Source organism: Manacus candei, unplaced genomic scaffold (assembly GCF_025592945.1).
Source record: "Manacus candei isolate 608988 ecotype Guabito, Panama unplaced genomic scaffold, ASM2559294v1 h1tg000324l, whole genome shotgun sequence".
Lineage (NCBI taxonomy): Eukaryota > Metazoa > Chordata > Aves > Passeriformes > Pipridae > Manacus > Manacus candei.
The window spans coordinates 1-18,924 of record NW_026138372.1 but is presented as its reverse complement, the minus strand read 5'-3'; the positions used below and the strand labels follow the sequence as shown (position 1 = coordinate 18,924).

General features: G+C 39.1%; 1 protein-coding gene and 1 long non-coding RNA gene across 3 annotated transcripts in view; both read left to right on the top strand.

The window, feature by feature from the left end:
* LOC127465156 (large neutral amino acids transporter small subunit 2-like) overlaps window positions 1–16,220 on the top strand; it is a gene marked incomplete at its 5' end in the record, with an annotated part of 36,300 nt that extends 20,080 nt beyond the window's left edge. The window contains 7 exons of the mRNA XM_051775656.1: window positions 1,188–1,341; window positions 4,110–4,233; window positions 6,134–6,237; window positions 8,323–8,419; window positions 10,318–10,467; window positions 13,745–13,922; window positions 15,360–16,220. Coding sequence (XP_051631616.1) covers window positions 1,188–1,341; window positions 4,110–4,233; window positions 6,134–6,237; window positions 8,323–8,419; window positions 10,318–10,467; window positions 13,745–13,922; window positions 15,360–15,520 — 968 coding nt within the window. The remainder of the gene's footprint in view (window positions 1–1,187; window positions 1,342–4,109; window positions 4,234–6,133; window positions 6,238–8,322; window positions 8,420–10,317; window positions 10,468–13,744; window positions 13,923–15,359) is intronic.
* Window positions 2,011–3,654, top strand: LOC127465159 (uncharacterized). Of its 2 annotated transcripts, none has more exons than XR_007901896.1 (4): window positions 2,011–2,088; window positions 2,899–2,990; window positions 3,190–3,292; window positions 3,516–3,654. It is a non-coding gene; the product is annotated as an uncharacterized LOC127465159 (long non-coding RNA). The 2 variants fall into 2 exon arrangements; XR_007901895.1 differs by having other exon boundaries at window positions 2,899–3,001; window positions 3,225–3,281; window positions 3,481–3,654.
* Window positions 16,221–18,924: the final 2,704 nt, after the last annotated feature.

Here is an 18,924-nt window from a genome sequence, read left to right as displayed (position 1 = left end):
AAAATTAGAAAAAAATCTCCAAAAAATCCCCCAAAATCCCCCAAAATTCCCTTTTTCTCCCCTGCCAGGTGAGCACACCTGGCTGAGCCCCGGGCGGGCGTTCTCGTTCTGGGCGGAGCCGGGGGCGGGGTCTCTGTTCCTCGCCCGCAAAAATCACCAAAATACCTCCAAAAAAATCACTGAAAATCCTGGAAAATCCCGGAAAAAATCACCAAAAAAAATCTGAAAAAAGTAGAAAAAAAATCTGAGAAAATCGGAAAAAAAATTAGAAAAAAATTAGAATAAAATAGAAAAAAAATCTGAAAAAATAGAAAAAAATCGGAAAAAAATTAGCAAAAAATCAGAAAAAATTAGAAAAAAAATCGGAAAAAATTGGAATAAAAATTAGAAAAAAATCCGAAAAACTCAGAAAAAAATCTGAAAAAATCCTGAAAAAAAATCACAAAAAAATCCGAAAAAATTCCGAAAAAATTAGGAAAAAAGCCAGGAAAAAATAGAAAAAAAACCACGAAAAAAATTTGAAAAAAAATAACAAAAAAATCCGAAAAAGGACAAACAAAATCCGAAAAAGTTAGAAAAAAATCCGAAAAAAATCCTAGAAAAATTGAAAAAAATAGAAAAAAATCTGAAAAAAATTAGAAAAAAAATCGGAAAAAAACCGGAAAAAAATTAGGAAGAAAAATTAGAAAAAAAAATAGAAAAAAAATAGGGGGAAAAAATTAGAGAAAAAATCCGAAAAAAATAGAAAAAAATCCTAAAAAATTAGAAAAAATATCCTAAAAAATTAGAAAAAAATCTGAAAAAAATTTCAAAAAAATCCGAAAAAATTAGAAAAAAATAGAAAAAAATTAGAAAAAAATCAGAATAAAATAGAAAAAAATCTGAAAAAATAGAAAAAAATTTGAAAAAAATCTGAAAAAAAATCTGAAAAAATTTGAAAAAAAATCCGAAAAAAATCCTAAAAAATCTGAAAAAAAATCTGAAAAAAATCCGAAAAAATTCAGAAAAAAATAGAAATAAACCCTGAAAAAATTACAAAAAAATCCAAAAAAAATCCCGAAAAAAATCCGAAAAAAATAGAAAAAAAATCCGAAAAAATTCAGAAAAAAAAATAGAAAAAAAATCCTAAAAAATTAGAAAAAAATCTGAAAAAATCCCCAAAAATTCCTTTTCTCTCCCCCTCCCAGGTGAGCACACCTGGCTGAGCCCGGGGCGGGCGTTCTCGTTCTGGGCGGAGCCGGGGGCGGGGTCTCTGTTCCTCGCCTGCCTCCAGGGCTCCTTCGCCTACGGGGGGTGGAACTTCCTCAACTACGTCACCGAGGAGCTCGTCGAGCCCGACAGGTGAGGGTGGGGCACACCTGGGGGCACCTGGGCACACCTGGGCGCACCTGGGATACACCTGGGGGGCACCTGGACACACCTGGGGGGGATTAAAGGGGATTTGGGGTCACCTGGGACACACCTGGGGGGGATTTGGGGGCACCTGGGCACACCTGGGACACACCTGGATACACCTGGATACACCTGGGGGGGATTTGGGGGCACCTGGGCGCACCTGGGACACACCTGGGGGGGATTTGGGGGCACCTGGGACACACCTGGACACACCTGGATACACCTGGATACACCTGGGGGGGATTTGGGGGCACCTGGGCGCACCTGGGACACACCTGGGGGGGATTTGGGGGCACCTGGGGGCACCTGGAGAGGGTTTGGGGGGGATTTGAGGGGATTTGGGGTCACCTGGGCACACCTGGGCACACCTGGGGGGGATTAGAGGGGGCTTGGGGTCACCTGGGGGGCATTTGGGGGCACCTGGGGGGCACCTGGGGGGGATTTGGGGTCACCTGGGGGGGATTAAAGGAGATTTGGGGTCACCTGGGGGGGATTTGGGGTCACCTGGACACACCTGGACACACCTGAGGGCACCTGGGCACACCTGGGGGGGATTTGGGGTCACCTGGGCACACCTGGGACACACCTGGGGGGGATTAAAGGGGATTTTGGGTCATTTTTCGGGTCATTTTTAAGCCACTTTTTGGGTCACTTTTAAGTCATTTTTTGGGTCGTTTTTAAGTCATTTTTTGGGTCGTTTTGGGATCATTTTTGGGCAGTTTCAGGTCATTTTTTGAGGGTATTTCTGGTCATTTTTTGGCTCATTTTTGGCCCTTTTTGGGTCATTTTTTGGGTCATTTCCCAGCAATTTTTTTAGCTCATTTTTGGCACTTTTGGGTCATTTTTGGAGTCGTTTTTTGGATCATTTTTAGAGTCATTTTTGGCTCATTTTTGGCGCTTTTTTGGGTCATTTTTTGGGTCATTTCTCAGTAATTTTTTAGCTCATTTTTGGGTCATTTTTGGAGTCGTTTTTTGGATCTTTTTTGGCTAATTTTTGGTGCTTTTTGGGTCATTTTTTGGGGCATTTCCCAGTAATTTTTTAGCTCATTTTTGGGTCGGTTTTGGGTATCTCGGAGTCAATTTTTGGCTCATTTTTGGGGTAATTTTAAGTCATTTTTTGACCGTTTTTTGGCTCATTTTCGGGGTCGTTTTTTACCCTTTTTGGCTCGTTTTTGGGGTCATTTTTTGGCCATTTTTTGGCTCATTTTCTGGGTCATTTTTTACCCTTTTTGGCTCATTTTTGGTGCTTTTTTGGGTCGTTCTCGGAGTCAATTTTTGGCTCATTTTTGGGGCCATTTTTTGGCTTGTTTTTGGAGTCGGTTTTGGTCATTTTTTGGCCATTTTTTGGCTCATTTTCTGGGTCATGTTTTACCCTTTTTGGCTCATTTTTGGGATCATTTTTTCTCATTTTTTGGCCATTTTTTGCCACATTTTTGGGGTCATTTTTTACCCTTTTTGGCTCATTTTCGGGGTCCTTTTTTACCCTTTTTGACTCATTTTTAGGGTCATTCTTGGTCATTTTTTGGGTCATTTTTAAGTCACTTTTTGGGTCATTTTTAAGTCATTTTTTAAGTCATTTTTAAGTCATTTTTTGGGTCATTTTGGGGTCATTTTTGGTCATTTTTTGACCTTTTTTTGGCTCATTTTCTGGGTCATGTTTTACCCTTTTTGGCTCATTTTTGGGATCATTTTTTCTCATTTTTTGGCCATTTTTTGCCACATTTTTGGGGTCATTTTTTACCCTTTTTGGCTCATTTTCGGGGTCCTTTTTTACCCTTTTTGACTCATTTTTAGGGTCATTCTTGGTCATTTTTTGGGTCATTTTTAAGTCACTTTTTGGGTCATTTTTAAGTCATTTTTTAAGTCATTTTTAAGTCATTTTTTGGGTCATTTTGGGGTCATTTTTGGTCATTTTTTGACCTTTTTTTGGCTCATTTTCTGGGTCATGTTTTACCCTTTTTGGCTCATTTTTGGGATCATTTTTTCTCATTTTTTGGCCATTTTTTGCCACATTTTTGGGGTCATTTTTTACCCTTTTTGGCTCATTTTCGGGGTCCTTTTTTACCCTTTTTGACTCATTTTTAGGGTCATTCTTGGTCATTTTTTGGGTCATTTTTAAGTCACTTTTTGGGTCATTTTTAAGTCATTTTTTAAGTCATTTTTAAGTCATTTTTTGGGTCATTTTGGGGTCATTTTTGGTCATTTTTTGACCTTTTTTTGGCTCATTTTCTGGGTCATGTTTTACCCTTTTTGGCTCATTTTTGGGATCATTTTTTCTCATTTTTTGGCCATTTTTCGCCTCATTTTTGGGGTCATTTTTTACCCTTTTTGGCTCGTTTTTGGGCTCATTTTTTGGCCATTTTTTGGCTCATTTTTGGGGTCATTCTTGGCCATTTTTTGGGTCATTTTTAAGTCACTTTTTGGGTCGTTTTTAAGTCATTTTTTAAGTCATTTTTAAGTCATTTTTGGGGTCATTTTGGGGTGATTTTAACTCATTTTTTGCCCGTTTTTTGGCTCATTTTTGGGGTCATTTTTGGTCATTTTTGGCTCATTTTTGGGGTCATTTTTGGGGTCATTTTTGCTCATTTTTTGGCTCATTTTTTGACCCTTTTTTGCCTAATTTTCTGGGTCATTTTTGGCTCGTTTTTTACCCTTTTGGGCTCGTTTTTTCGGGGTTTTTGGGCTGATTTGGGGCCGTTTTGGGTCTTTTCCAGGAACCTGCCCCGGGCCATCGCCGTGTCCATCCCGCTGGTCACCTTCCTCTACGTGGCGGCCAACGTGGCCTACCTGGCGGCCATGAGCCCCCAGGAGCTCCTCCAGTCCCAGGCCGTGGCCGTGGTGAGCGTTTTGGGGCAAAAACAGGCGATTTTGGGCAAATTTGGGCGAAAATCCAAAAAAAATCAGGTGGATTTTGGGGGGTTTTGGGTGGAATTTGGGTGATTTTGGGGTGGCCAATGTGGTCTATCTGGTGGTCACGAGCCCCCAGGAGGTGCTGCAGGCCCGGGTTGTGGCCATGGGGAGGGGTTTGGGGTGAAAAAGGGCGATTTTGGGCAAATTTGGGCGAAAATCCGAAAAAATTCGGGTGGATTTTGGGGGGTTTTGGGTGGAAATTTGGGTGATTTTGGGGGAAAATCAGGAAATTTGGGCAAAAATGGGGAAAAATTGAGGCAGAAAATGGGGGAAAATTGGCGGAAAAATCAGGAAATTTGGGGAAAAAGTGGATTAAAAATTTGGGGGAAAAAATCAGGAAATTTGGGGTAAAAATGGGGAAATTTGGGGTAAAAATGGGGAAAAATTGGGGCAAAAAGTGGGGGAAAGTTGGGGGGAAAAATCAGGAAGTTTGGGGGGGAAATGGGGAAAAGTTCAGGTAAAAAATGGGGAAAAAATGAGGAAATTTGGGGAAAAAATCAGGAAATTTGGGGGGAAAATGGGGGAAAAATCAGGAAAATTGAGGTAAAAATGGGGAAAAATTGAGGCAAAAATGGGGGGAAAATTGTGAAAAAATCAGGAAATTTGGGGTAAAAACAGGGAAAAATTGGGAGGAAAAATTGGGAAAAAAGGGGAAATTTGGGGTAAAATTCAGGAAATTTGGGGTAAAAATGAGGAAAAATTTGGGGTAAAAATTGGGAAAAAATCAGGAAATTTGGAGTAAAAATGAGGAAAAAAATCAGGAAATTTTGAGTAAAAAGGGGGAAAAAATTGAGACAAAAATGGGTCAAAAATGGGGGGGAAATGAGGAAGTTTGGGGTAAAAACGGGGAAAATTTGGGGTGAAAAATGGGAAAAAAATCAGAAAATTTGAGGCAAAAATTGGTTAAAAAATGGGGAAAAAATAAGGAAATCTGGGGTAAAAATGAGGAAAATTTGGGGAAAAAATGAGGAAATTTGTGGCAAAAAATCGGGAAAAAATGAGGAAATTTGGGGTAAAAACGGGCAAAAATTGGGGTAAAAAATTGGGAAAAAATCAGTAAACTTGGGTAAAAATGGGGAAAAATTGAGACAAAAAATGGAGGAAAATGAGGAAAAATTGGAGAAAAATCAGGGAATTTGGGGTAAAAATAGGGAAAAATTGGGTTAAAAATTTGGGAAAAAATCAGGAAATTTGGGGGAAAAATGGGGGAAAATCGTGTTAAAAAATTGGGAAAAAATGAGGAAATCTGGGGAAAAAATCAGGAAATTTGGGGTAAAAATGGGGAAAAATTGGGTTAAAAAATGTGGAAAAAATCTGGAAATTTGGGGTAAAAATCCAGAAATTTGGGTTAAAAAATCTGGAAAAAATCAGGAAATTTGGGGTAAAAATGGGGAAATTTGGGGGGAAAATGGGGGAGAAAAATCAGGAAATTTGGGGTAAAAATGGGGAAAATTTGAGGCAAAAATGGGGGGGAAATGAGGAAAAATGAGGAAATTTGGGGTAAAAATGGGGAAAAATTTGGGTTAAAAACTGGGAAAAATCAGGAAAATTGGGCAAAAATGGTGGAAAAAATGAGGAAATTTGGGAAAAAAATGGGGAAAAATTGGGGCAAAAAATGGAGGAAAATGGGGGAAAATTGGGGGAAAAAATCAGGAAATTTGGGGTAAAAATGGGGAAAAAACAGGTTAAAAAATCCAGAATAAATCAGGAAATTTGGGGTAAAAACGGGGTAAAATTGGGTTAAAAAATCAGAAAAAAATCAGGGGATTTTGGGGTGGAATTGTGGATTTTTGGGGGTTCCCTGAGGGGTTTTTTTGGTCCCCCCCAGACGTTCGGGGAGAAGGTTCTGGGCTCCCTGGCCTGGGTGATGCCCCTCGCCGTGGCCCTGTCCACCTTCGGGGGGGTCAACGGGTCCCTCTTCACCTGCTCCAGGTGGGACTGGGGGGCACTGGGAGGGACTGGGAGAGGACTGGGAGGGACTGGGAGGGACTGGGAGGGACTGGGAGGGACTGGGAGAGGACTGGGAGGGACTGGGAGGGACTGGGAGGGACTGGGAGGGGACTGGGAGGGACTGGGAGGGGATTGGGAGGGACTGGGAGGGACTGGGAGAGGACTGGGAGGGACTGGGAGGGGATTGGGAGGGGACTGGGAGGGACTGGGAGGGACTGGGAGGGGATTGGGTTAAACTGGGAGGGGATTGGGAGGGGACTGGGAGGGACTGGGAGGGGATTGGGAGGGACTGGGAGGGGATTGGGGGGGACTGGGAGGGACTGGGAGGGACTGGGAGGGGACTGGGAGGGACTGGGAGGGACTGGGAGAGGGTTTAAGGGTCACTGGTTTGTACTGGGAGGGACTGGGAGGGACTCGGAGGGGACTGGGAGGGACTGGAAGGGGATTGGGGGGGACTGGGAGGGACTGGGAGGGGATTTGGGGTGTTACTGGTTTATACTGGGAGGGACTGGGAGGGGCCTGGGAGGGATTGGGATGGACTGGGGGGTCACTGGTTTATACTGGGATGGACTGGGATGGACTGGGAGGGGATTGGGAGGGACTGGGAGTTACTGGTTTGGGGTCTGGGGGTCACTGGGAGGGACTGGGAGGGGACTGGGAGGGTGTTTGAGGGACACTGGTTTATACTGGGAGGGACTGGGAGGGACTGGGAGCAGTCTGTCCCATACTGGGAGCACTGGGAGGGGTCACTGGTTTGTACTGGGAGGGGACTGGGAGGGACTGGGAGGGGATTGGGCAAAATTTGGGCAAAAAACGGGAGAAATTGGGACAAAAATGGGGAAATTTTGGGGGACATTTGGGGGAAAAAAACGGGTAAAATTTGGGGGAAATTTGAGTAAAAAATGGGAGAAATTTAAATTTAAATTGGAATCAAATTTTGGGTCAATTTGGAGTGAAATTTGACTCAAATCCGGGTGGAATTTTGGGTCAAATTTGAGCAAGTTTTGGGTCGAATTTTGGGTCAATTTTGACTCAAATTTGACTCCAATTTGGGTCAAATTTTGGGTCAATTTTGACTCAAATTTCGCTCAACTTGAAGTCAAATTTTGGGTCAAATCCCAGCGAGTTTCGGGGGGGTAAAAATCAGGAAATTTGGGGGGAAAAATGGGACAAATTGGGGGAAAAATGGGAGAAATTTTTGGGGAAAAATGGGGAAAACTGGGGGGAAAATGGGAGAAATTTTGGGGAAAAAGTGGGAAAAATTGGGGGAAAAATGGGTAAAATTGGGGGGAAAAATGGGAGAAATTTGGGAAAAAATGGGGACATTTTGGGGGGAAATTTGGGGGAAATTTTGGGTAAAAAAGGGTGAAATTTGGGGCAAAAAGAGAGCGAAAAATTGGGGGGAAATGGGAGAAATTTGGGAAAAAAATGGGAAAAATTGGGGGAAAAATTGTAAAATTTTGGGGGAAAAATGGGAAAAATTGGGGGGAATATGGGAGAAATTTGGGAAAGATTGGGGGAAAAAATGGGAGAAATTTGGGAAAAAATGGGGAAAATTGGGGGGGAAATGGGTAAAATTTTGGGGATAAAAATAGGAAAAATTGGGACAAAGATGGGAGAAATTTGGGAAGAAAATGGGAAAAATTGGGGGGAAAAATGGGAGAAATTTGGGGAAAAAATGGGAGAAATTTGGGAAAAAATGGGAAAAATTGGGGGGAAAAATGGGAGAAATTTTGGGGGAAAATGGTAAAATTTTGGGGGGAAAATGGGAAAAATTGGGGGGAAAATGGGAGAAATTTTGGGGGAAAATGGTAAAATTTTGGGGGAAAAATGGGAAAAATTGGGGAGAAAATGAGAGAAATATGGGGGAAAAAAGGGGGGAAATTGGGGGGAAAAAATGGGGGGAAAATGGGGGAAAAATGGGAGAAATTTGGGGAAAAAATGGGAAAAATTGGGGAAAAAAATGGGAAAAATTGGGTAAAATTTTTGGAAAAATGGGTGAATTTTCCTGGGAGGTTTTTTTGGGGGGAAAATGGGATTTTTGGGGATTTTTCTGGATTTTTCCAGGCTTTTCTACGCCGGGGCCAAGGAAGGGCACCTGCCGGCCCTGCTGGCCATGATCCACCTGCACAGACACACCCCCGTCCCCGCCCTGCTCCTCACCGTCAGTTTGGGGGCAAAAACGGGGATTTTGGGCAAAAAAATGGGGGGGAAATCGGGGAAAAATTGGGGGGAAATTGGGGGAAAAATTGGGGGAAATTTGGGGGGAAATTGGGGGAAATTTGGTGAAGTTTGGGGTAAATTTGGGTGAAAAATGAGCAAAAATTGAGGGAAAATTGAGAGAAAATTGGGTGAAATTCAGTGAAACTTGGGCAAAAATTGGGCGAAAACTGAGCAAAAATTGAGAGAAAATTGGGTGAAAATTGGGTGGAAATTGGGGGAAAATTGGGAAAAAATTGGGGGAAATTGGGGGAAAATTGAGCAAAAATTGGGGGAAAATTGGGGGGAAATTGGGGGAAAATTGGGGGGAATTGGGTGAAAATTGGGGGAAATTGGGGGAAAATTGGGGGAAAATTGGGGGAAAATTGAGGGAAAATTGGGTGAAAATTGGGGGAAATTGGGGAAAAATTGGGGGAAAATTGGGCAAAAATGGAGGGAATATTGAGAGAAAATTGGGTGAAATTCAGTGAAATTTGCGCAAAAATTGGGGGAAAACTGAGCAAAAATTGAGTAAAAATTGGGAGAAAATTGAGAGAAAATTGGGGGGAAATTGGGGGAAATTGGGGAAAAATTGGGGGGAAATTGGGGGGAAAATTGGGTGGAAATTGGGGGGAAAATGGGGGAAAATTGGGGGGAAATTGGGGGAAAATTGGGTGAAAATTGAGGGAAAATTGGGGGAAAATTGGGGGGAAATTGGGAAAAAATTGGGGGGAAATTGGGGGGAAATTAGGTGAAAATTGAGTGAAATTTGGTGAAGTTTGGGGTAAATTTGGGTGAAAATTGAGCAAAAATTGAGGGAAAATTGAGAGAAAATTGGGTGAAAATTGGGGAAAATTGAGATAAAATTGAGAGAAATTTGAGTGAAAATTGGGGGGAAATTGGGGGGAAATTGGGGGAAATTTGGGTGAAAATTGGGGGGAAATTGGGGGAAAACTGGGGGAAAAATGGGTGAAAATTGAGTGAAATTTGGTGAAGTTTGGGCTAAATTTGGGTGAAAATTGAGCAAAAATCGAGAGAAATTTGTGCGAAAATTGAGGGAAAATTGAGAGAAAATTGGGTGAAAATCAGTGAAATTCGGGCAAAAATTAGAGAAAATTGAGCGAAAATTGAGGGAAAATTTGGGTGGAATTTTGGGTCAAATCTGAGCAAATTTTGGCTCAAATTTGGCTCAAATTTTGCTCGAATTCAAATCGAATTTTGGGTCAATTTTGACTCAAATTTTGCTCAAATTCAAATTGAATTTTAGGTCAATTTTGACTCAAATTTGGCTCAAATTCAAATCGAATTTTGGGTCAATTTTGACTCAAATTTGGCTCAAATTTTACTTAAATTCAAATTGAATTTTGGGTCAATTTTGACTCAAATTTTGCTCAAATTCAGGTCAAATTTTGGGTCGATTTTGACTCAAATTTGGCTCAAATTGGAGTCGAATTTTGGGTCAAATCTCAGCGAGTTTTGCCTCAAATTTGGCTCAAATTTGGCTCAAATTCAAATCGAATTTTGGGTCAATTTTGACTCAAATTTTGCTCAAATTCAAATTGAATTTTGGGTCAATTTTGACTCAAATTTGGCTCAAATTGGAGTCGAATTTTGGGTTCGTTTGGACTCAAATTTGACTCAAATTTTACTCAAATTCAAATCGAATTTTGGGTCGATTTTGCCTCAAATTTTGACTCAAATTTTGCTCAAATTCAAATTGAATTTTGGGTCAATTTTGCCTCAAATTTTGCTCCAATTTGAGTCAAATTTTGGGACAAATCTGAGCGAGTTTTGGCTCAAATTTTGCTCAATTTTGGGCCGAATTTTGGGCTGATTTTGGCGGATTTTGGGTGTTTCCCCCAGTGCGTGTCGACGCTGCTGATGCTGGTGACGGGCGACATCTACACCCTCATTAATTACGTGGGCTTCGTTAATTACCTCTGGTACGGCGTCACCGTCGCCGCCCTCCTCGTCCTGCGCCGCCGGGAGCCCCACCTGCCCCGCCCCATCAAGGTGGGACACGCCCCCTTCCGCCTCAAGCCACGCCCCTTTTTGCCCTTAGACCCCTCCTACTTCGTCCTCCGGGCTCCGCCCCTTTCTGGCCCAAGCCACGCCCCTTTTGTGCTTAAACCACGCCCCTTTCACCCTTAAACCCCTCCCACTTCGTCCCTTGAACCGCACCCCTTTCTGTCCCAAGCCACGCCCCTTTTGTCCTTAAACCATGCCCCTTTCCTCCCTTAAACCCCTCCTGCTTCGTCCTCTGGGCTCCGCCCCTTTCTGGCCCAAACCACGCCCCTTTTGTCCTTAAGCCACGCCCCTTTTCGGCCTTAAACCCCTCCTGCTTAGTCCCCTGGACCACGCCCCTTCCTGACCCAAGCCACGCCCATTTTGTCCTTAAGCCACGCCCCTTTTCTCCCTTAAACCCCTCCTGCTTAGTCCCCTGGACCACGCCCCTTCCTGACCCAAGCCACGCCCATTTTGTCCTTAAACCACGCCCCTTTCACCCTTAAACCCCTCCTGCTTCATCCTCTGGGCTCCGCCCCTTTCTGGACCAAGCCACGCCCCCTTCTGCCTCAAGCCACGCCCCTTTCGCCCTTAAACCCCTCCTGCTTCATCCTCTGGGCTCTGCCCCTTTCTGGCCCAAGCCACGCCCCTTTCGCCCTTAAGCCACGCCCCCTTTCGCCCTTAAACCCCTCCTGCTTGGTCCTCTGGGCTCCGCCCCTTTCTGGCCCAAGCCACGCCCCTTTTGTCCTTAAAAATCATTTAAAAATTCATTAAAAAATCATTTAAATTTCATTGAAAAATCATTTTAAAAATCATTAAAAATTCATTGAAAAATCGCAAAAAATCATAAAAATTTCATTAAAAAATAATTTAAAAATTCGTTAAAAAATCGCAAAAAATCCAGTAAAAATTCATTAAAAATTCATTAAAAAATCCATTAAAAATTCATTAAAAAATCATTTAAAAATTCATTTAAAAATCATTTTAAAAATCATTAAAAATTCATTAAAAAATCATTAAAAATTCATTAAAAATTCATTTTAAAAATCATTTAAAAATTCATTTTAAAAAATCATTTTAAAAATCATTTAAAAACTCATTAAAAAATCATTTAAAAAATCCATTAAAAAATCATTTAAAAGTCATTAAAATAAGCTAAAAATCGTTAAAAAACAACTTAAAAATTCATTTAAAAATAACTTAAAAAATCATTTAAAAAATTCACTAAAAATCATTAAAAAATCATTAAAAAATTCACTTAAAATCGGGTAAATATTCAATTAAAATCATTTATAAATTCATTAAAAAATCATTTAAAAATTCATTAAAAAATCATTTTAAAATCATTTTAAAATCATTTAAAAATTCATTTAAAAATCATTTAAAAATTCATTAAAAAGTCATTTAAAAATTCATTTAAAAATCATTTAAAAATCCATTAAAAATTCATTTAAAAAATCATTTAAAAATCCATTAAAAATTCATTTAAAAATCATTTTAAAAATTCATTAAAAAACATTTTAAAAATCATTAAAAAATCATTTAAAAATCACTAAAAAATTCACTAAAAATCATTTAAGAATTCTTTTAAAAAATCATTTAAATTTCATTGAAAAATCATTTAAAAAATCATTAAAAATTCAGTAAAAATCATTTTACAAATCAATAAAAAATCCTTTAAAAATTCTTTAAAAAAATCATAAAAATTCATTTAAAAATCATTTAAAAATTCAATTAAAAATCATTAAAAAATCATTTAAAAAATCATTTAAAAAATCATTTAAAAGTCATTAAAAATTAAGCTAAAAATCGATAAAAAACCACTTAAAAATTCATTTAAAAATAACTTAAAAAATCATTTAAAAAATTCACTAAAAATCATTAAAAAATCATTAAAAAACCCACTAAAAATCGGGTAAATATTCAATTAAAATCATTTATAAATTCATTTAAAAAATCATTTAAAAATTCATTAAAAAATCATTTTAAAATCATTTTAAAATCATTTAAAAATTCATTTAAAAATCATTTAAAAATTCATTAAAAAGTCATTTAAAAATTCATTTAAAAATCATTTAAAAATCCATTAAAAATTCATTTAAAAAATCATTTAAAAATCCATTAAAAATTCATTTAAAAATCATTTTAAAAATTCATTAAAAAACATTTTAAAAATCATTAAAAAATCATTTAAAAATCACTAAAAAATTCACTAAAAATCATTTAAGAATTCTTTTAAAAAATCATTTAAATTTCATTGAAAAATCATTTAAAAAATCATTAAAAAGTCAGTGAAAATCTTTTTAAAAATCAATAAAAAATCCTTAAAAAATTCTTTAAAAAAATCATAAAAATTTTATTTAAAAATCATTCTAAAATTCAATTAAAAATCATTAAAAAATCATTTAAAAAATCATTTAAAAAATCATTTAAAAATCATTAAAAATTAAGCTAAAAATCGTTAAAAAACCACTTAAAAATTCATTTAAAAATAACTTAAAAAATCATTAAAAATCATTTAAAAAACCATTTAAAAAATTCACTAAAAATCATTTAAAAATCATTAAAAAATTCTTTAAAAAATCATTTTAAAATCATTTAAAAATCCATTAAAAATTCATTTAAAAATCATTAAAAAATTCATTAAAAAGTCACTTAAAAATTCATTAAAAATCATTCAAAAATTCATTAAAAAATCATTAAAAAAATCATTAAAAAATCATTAAAAAAATCATTAAAAAATCATTAAAAAATCATAAAAAAATCAGAAAAAATCCTCAAAAAAATCCCCAAAAATTCCCCTAAAATTCCCTAAAATTTCCCTCATTTTTTCCCATTTTTTCCCCTCAGGTTTCCCTGTTTTTCCCCGTTTTGTACCTACTCTTCTGGGGGGCCCTGTTGGTGTTCTCCCCCCAAAAAATCATTTAAAAATAATTTAAAAATCCATTAAAAAGTTCATTAAAAAATCATTAAAAAGTCATTTAAAAATTCATTAAAAATTCATTAAAAATCATTTAAAAATCCATTAAAAATTCATTTAAAAATAATTTTAAAAATCCATTAAAAATTCATTTAAAAATCATTAAAAAATTCATTAAAAAGTCACTTAAAAATTCATTAAAAATCATTAAAAAATTCATTAAAAAATCATAAAAAAATCATAAAAAAATCATTAAAAAATCCCAAAAAAATCCTAAAAAAATCCCAAAAAATCCCCAAAAAATCCCCAAAAATTCCCCAAAAATTCCCTAAAATTTCCCTCATTTTTTCCCCACTTTTCCCTCAGGTTTCCCTGTTTTTCCCCGTCCTGTACCTGCTCTTCTGGGGGGCCCTGTTGGTGTTCTCGGTGTGGGCGGAGCCGCTGGTCTGCGGGGTCGGCCTGGGGGTCATGGCCACGGGGGCCCCCCTTTACCTCCTGCTCGTCCGGGGGGGCCACAAACCCCCCCACATCCGGCGTTTAGTAGGTGAGGAATTTCGGGAATTTTTTGGGGGATTTTTGGGGATTTTTTGGGCTTTTTTTTATGATTTTTTAATGATTTTTTAATGATTTTTTTAAATGATTTTTGGGGCATTGGGGGAAGTTTGGGGGGGTTTTATGGGATTGGGAATTGGAGGAATTTTTGGGGGAATTTTTCGGGGATTTTTTTGGAATTTTTCGGGAATTTTTTGGGGATTTTTTGGGATTTTTTAATGATTTTTTAATGATTTTTTGTGATTTTTTATGTGATTTTTTTAATGATTTTTTAAATGATTTTTTAATGATTTTGGGGGGGGTTTGGGGGATTTTATGGATTGGGAATTTTTTGGGAATTTTTGGGGAATTTTTTGGGGAATTTTTTGGTAATTTTTGGGATTTTTTAATGATTTTTTAATGATTTTTTAGTGATTTTTTAATGATTTTTTTTTATGATTTTTTAATGATTTTTTTAAAATGATATTTGAGTGGTTTGGGGAGGTTTTGGGGGGGTTTTATGGGATTGGGAATTTTTGGGGAATTTTTTGGAATTTTTCGGGAATTTTTGGGGATTTTTTGTGATTTTTTTTATGATTTTTTAATGATTTTTTATGAATTTTTTGTGATTTTTTAAATGATTTTTTTGTGATTTTTTTAAATGATTTTTGGGGCATTTGGGGAGGTTTTGGGGGGTTTTATAGATTGGGAATTTTTTAGGATTTTTTGGGGAATTTTTCGGGATTTTTTTAATGATTTTTTATGAATTTTTGGGTCTTTTTTACCGATTTTTTAACTGATTTTTTTCTGGGGTTTTTTATTATTTTTTTGTCATTTTTAACCCTTTTTAAACTGATTTTTTGTAGTTTTTTTAACCAGTTTTTAACCATTTTTGAGGGTTTTTGGGGGGGGATTTTTGGGTCTTTTTTACCGATTTTTTTTCTGGTTTTTTGGGTCATTTTTAACCCTTTTTAAACTGATTTTTTGGGGGCTTTTGGGTGGTTTTTTAACGATTTTCGAGGGTTTTTTTGGGGGGATTTTTGGGTCTTTTTTACCGATTTTTTACTGATTTTTTACCCGATTTTTTTCTGGTTTTTTGATTAATTTTTTTGTCATTTTCAACCCTTTTTAAACCGATTTTTTGTTGGTTTTTTAACCAGTTTTTAACGATTTTTGAGGGTTTTTTGGGGGGGATTTTTGGGTCTTTTTTACCGATTTTTTTACCCATTTTTTCCTGATTTTTTGATATTTTTTTTCACCATTTTTAACCCTTTTTAAACTGATTTTTTTGTAGTTTTTTTAACCAGTTTTTTAACCATTTTTGAGGGTTTTTTGGGGGATTTTTGGGTCTTTTTTACCGATTTTTTTACCAATTTTTTCCTGATTTTTGGATTATTTTATTTTTCTCGTTTTTAACCGTTTTCCCCCTTTTTCTCCCCATTTTTTGCAGCCTCGGGGACCCTTTTCCTGCAGCGCCTTTGCCTCGTCGTCTACCCGGGGGAGGGGCAACGAGAGGAAGGGGAGGAGCTTCCCCAGGCCCCGCCCCCCGGCGGCCCCTCCCCCACCCAGGACGACCCGCGGCGACCCCTCACCCGCCCCTCCCCCACCTGAAGGAAAAAACCACCCAGAACGACCCAAAATTGACCCAAAAATACGCAAAAAAATACCCCAAAATACCCCCAAAAATCACCACAAAAATAACCCCAAAATACCCCAAAAATACCCCAAAAATACTCCAAAAATAATCCCCAAAATACCCCAAAAATACACAAAAAAATACCCAAAAATACCCCCCAAAATACCCCAAAAATACACAAAAAAATACCCAAAAATACCCCCAAAATACCCCAAAAATACCCCCAAAAATGGGACTAAATAACCCCCAAAATAACCCCAAAATACCCCAAAAATTACCCCCAAAATACCCCAAAAATACCCAAAAATACCCCAAAAATAATCCCCAAAATACCCCCAAAAATACACAAAAAATACCCAAAAATACCCCCAAAATCACCACAAAATACCCCAAAAATACCCCCCAAAAAAGAGGCAAAATAACCCCAAAAATAAGCCAAAATACCCCAAAAATTACCCCAAAATACACCAAAAATACCCCAAAATGCCCCAAAAAATAACCCCAAAATACCCCAAAAATTACCCACAAAATACCCCAAAAACACCCCAAAAATCACTCAAAAAATACCCAAAAAATAACCCCAAAATACCCCAAAATAACCCCAAAAATAACCCCAAAATACCCCCAAAATAACCCCCAAAATACCCAAAAAATACACAAAAAATACCCCAAAAATCACCACAAAATGCCTCAAAAATACCCCAAAAATAACCCCCCAAAATCACCAAAATGACCCAAAAATAACCCCAAAAAATGGGGCAAAACGACCCAAAAGTAACCCCCAAAATGCCCCAAAAAGAGAGAATTTTGGGGGATCTGGGGTGGAAATTTGGGGGAAAAAATGGGGGGAATTTGGGGGAATTTGGGGAAAATTTGGGGGGGAAATGGGCAAAAATTTGAGGAAAAAAAAGGTCAAAATTTGGGTAATTTTGGGTGGAAATTTAGGGGGAAAATGGGAGAAATTTGGGGGGAATTTTGGGGGGAAATGGGGGAATTTTGGGAGAAAATTTGAGGGGAAAATGGGTAAAATTGAGGGAATTTGGGGGAAAAATTGGAGAAATTTGGAGGGGATTTGAGGGAAATTTGGGGGAATTTTGGGGGGAATTTTGGGGGAATTTGGAGGAATTTGGGGAAAATTTGAGGGAAAAAAGAGGTCAAAATTTGGGGAAATTTTGGGGGAATTTGGGGAATTTTGGTGGAATTTTGGGGGGAATTTGGGGGAATTTTGGGGGGAAATTTTGGGGGAATTTTGGTGGAATTTTGGGTGGAATTTGGGGGAATTTTGGGGGGAAATTTTGGGGGAATTTTGGGTGGAATTTTTGGGGGAATTTTGGGTGGAATTTGGGGGAATTTGGGTGGAAATTCGGGGGGAAATGAGCCCCTCCCCCCTGAGCTGCCTTAAACCCCTCCCCCTCCTCCGCTGGCCACGCCCCCTTTTCCCCGTTTTGTTTTTGTAGGGTCGCCAAAAAAGAAAAAACCACAAAAAACAACAACGAAAAAACCCGAAATGAAATAAAATAAAATAAAAAATTTGGGAGGAATTTTGGGGGGGAAAAGGGGAAATTTGGGGGAAAATTTGGGGAAAAAATGGGGGAAATTTGGGAGGGAAAAGGGGAAAAAAATTGGGTAAAAACGGGGGAATTCTGGGGGAAATTTGGGGGGAAATTTGGGGAAAAAAGGAGGAAAAATTTGGGGGAATTTTGGGGGAAATTTGGGGGGAAAATTGAGGAAATTTGGGGGGAATTTTGGGAGGAACTTTGGGAGGAATTTTGGGGAAAAAATGGGGGAAATTTGGGGGGAAAAGGAGAAAAAATTTTGGGGAAAAATGGGGGAAATTTGGGAGGAAATTTGGGGGAAAAAGGAGGAAAAATTTGGGGGAATTTTGGGGGGAATTTGGGAAAAAAATTTGGGGAATTTTGGGGGAAAAAAGGGGGAAATTTGGGGGGGGAAAGGAAAAAAAAATATGGGGAAAAATGGGGTAAAATCTCTGCCCCATAGATCAGGGTCTACCCCACAGATCTACCCCATAATTCCTTCCCTGCCCCATAGATCTCTCCCTGCCCATAGATCTCTCTCTGCCCCATAGACCCATCTCTGCCCCATAGATCCCTCCCTCTGCCCCATAGATCGTTCCCTGCCCCATAGATCCATCTTTGCCCCATAGATCAGGGCCTGCCCCATAGATCTGCCCCATAACCCTTCCCTGCCCCATAGATCTCTCTCTGCCCCACAGATCCTGTGTCTGCCCCATAGAACCCTCTCTGCCCCATAGATCCATATTTGCCCCACAGATCCGTCTCTGCCCCACAGATCATGCCCCATAACCCCTGCCCTGCCCCATAAATCCATCTCTGCCCCATAGACCCATCTCTGCCCCATAGATCCTTCTCTCTGCCCCATAGATCAGGGTCTGCCCCAAAGATTTGCCCCATAACTCCTTCCCTGCCCATAGATCGTCCTCTACCCCATAGATCTGAGTCTGCCCCATAGATTTCCCTCCCTGCCCCATAGATCAGGGTCTGCCCCACAGATCCATCTCTGCCCCACAGATCTGCCCCACAACCCCTTCCCTGCCCCATAAATCCATCTCTGCACCATAGACCCCTCTTTCTGCCCCATAGATCAGGGTCTGCCCCACAGATGTGCCCCATAACTCCATCTCTGCCCCATAGATCGTCCCCTGCCCCATAGATCCATATTTGCCCCATAGATCCGTCTCTGCCCCACAGATCTGCCCCATAACCCCTTCCCTGCCCCATAGACCCGTCCCTGCCCCATAGATCCATCTCTGCCCCACAGATCCATCTCTGCCCCACAGATCTACCCCATAACCCTTTCCCTGCCCCATAAATCCATCTCTACCCATAGATCAGGGTCTGCCCCACAGATCTCTCTCCCTGCCCCACAGACCCATCTCTGCCCCATAGATCGAGGATTTTTTTCGGTCAGAAAATGAGAATTTTTGGGGTTAAAAAGTCGCGATTTTTCGGAGCAGCAAAAGGAGATTTTTGGGGCAGAAAATGAGAATTTTTGGGGGCAGAAAACGAGGATTTTTGGGGGCACAAAATGGAGAATTTTCGGGGGGGAATTAAGATTTTTGGAGCCGGAAAAAAGGAGATTTTGGGGGTCAGAAATGAAGATTTTTGGGTTAAAAATGAAGATTTTGGAGGTGGAAAATTGAGGATTTTTGGGGCGGAAAATGGGGATTTTTGGGGCAGAAAAGGAGGATTTTTGGGGCGGAAAACGAGGATTTTGGGGGGTTTAAAAGCCCCTCCGCCCCACAGATCCATCTCCGCCCCACGGATCCCCCTCGAACCCCCCCAAATCCCCCTCGGACCCCCCTAAAGCCCCCCAAAACCCCTCCCCCCCTCCCTCCACC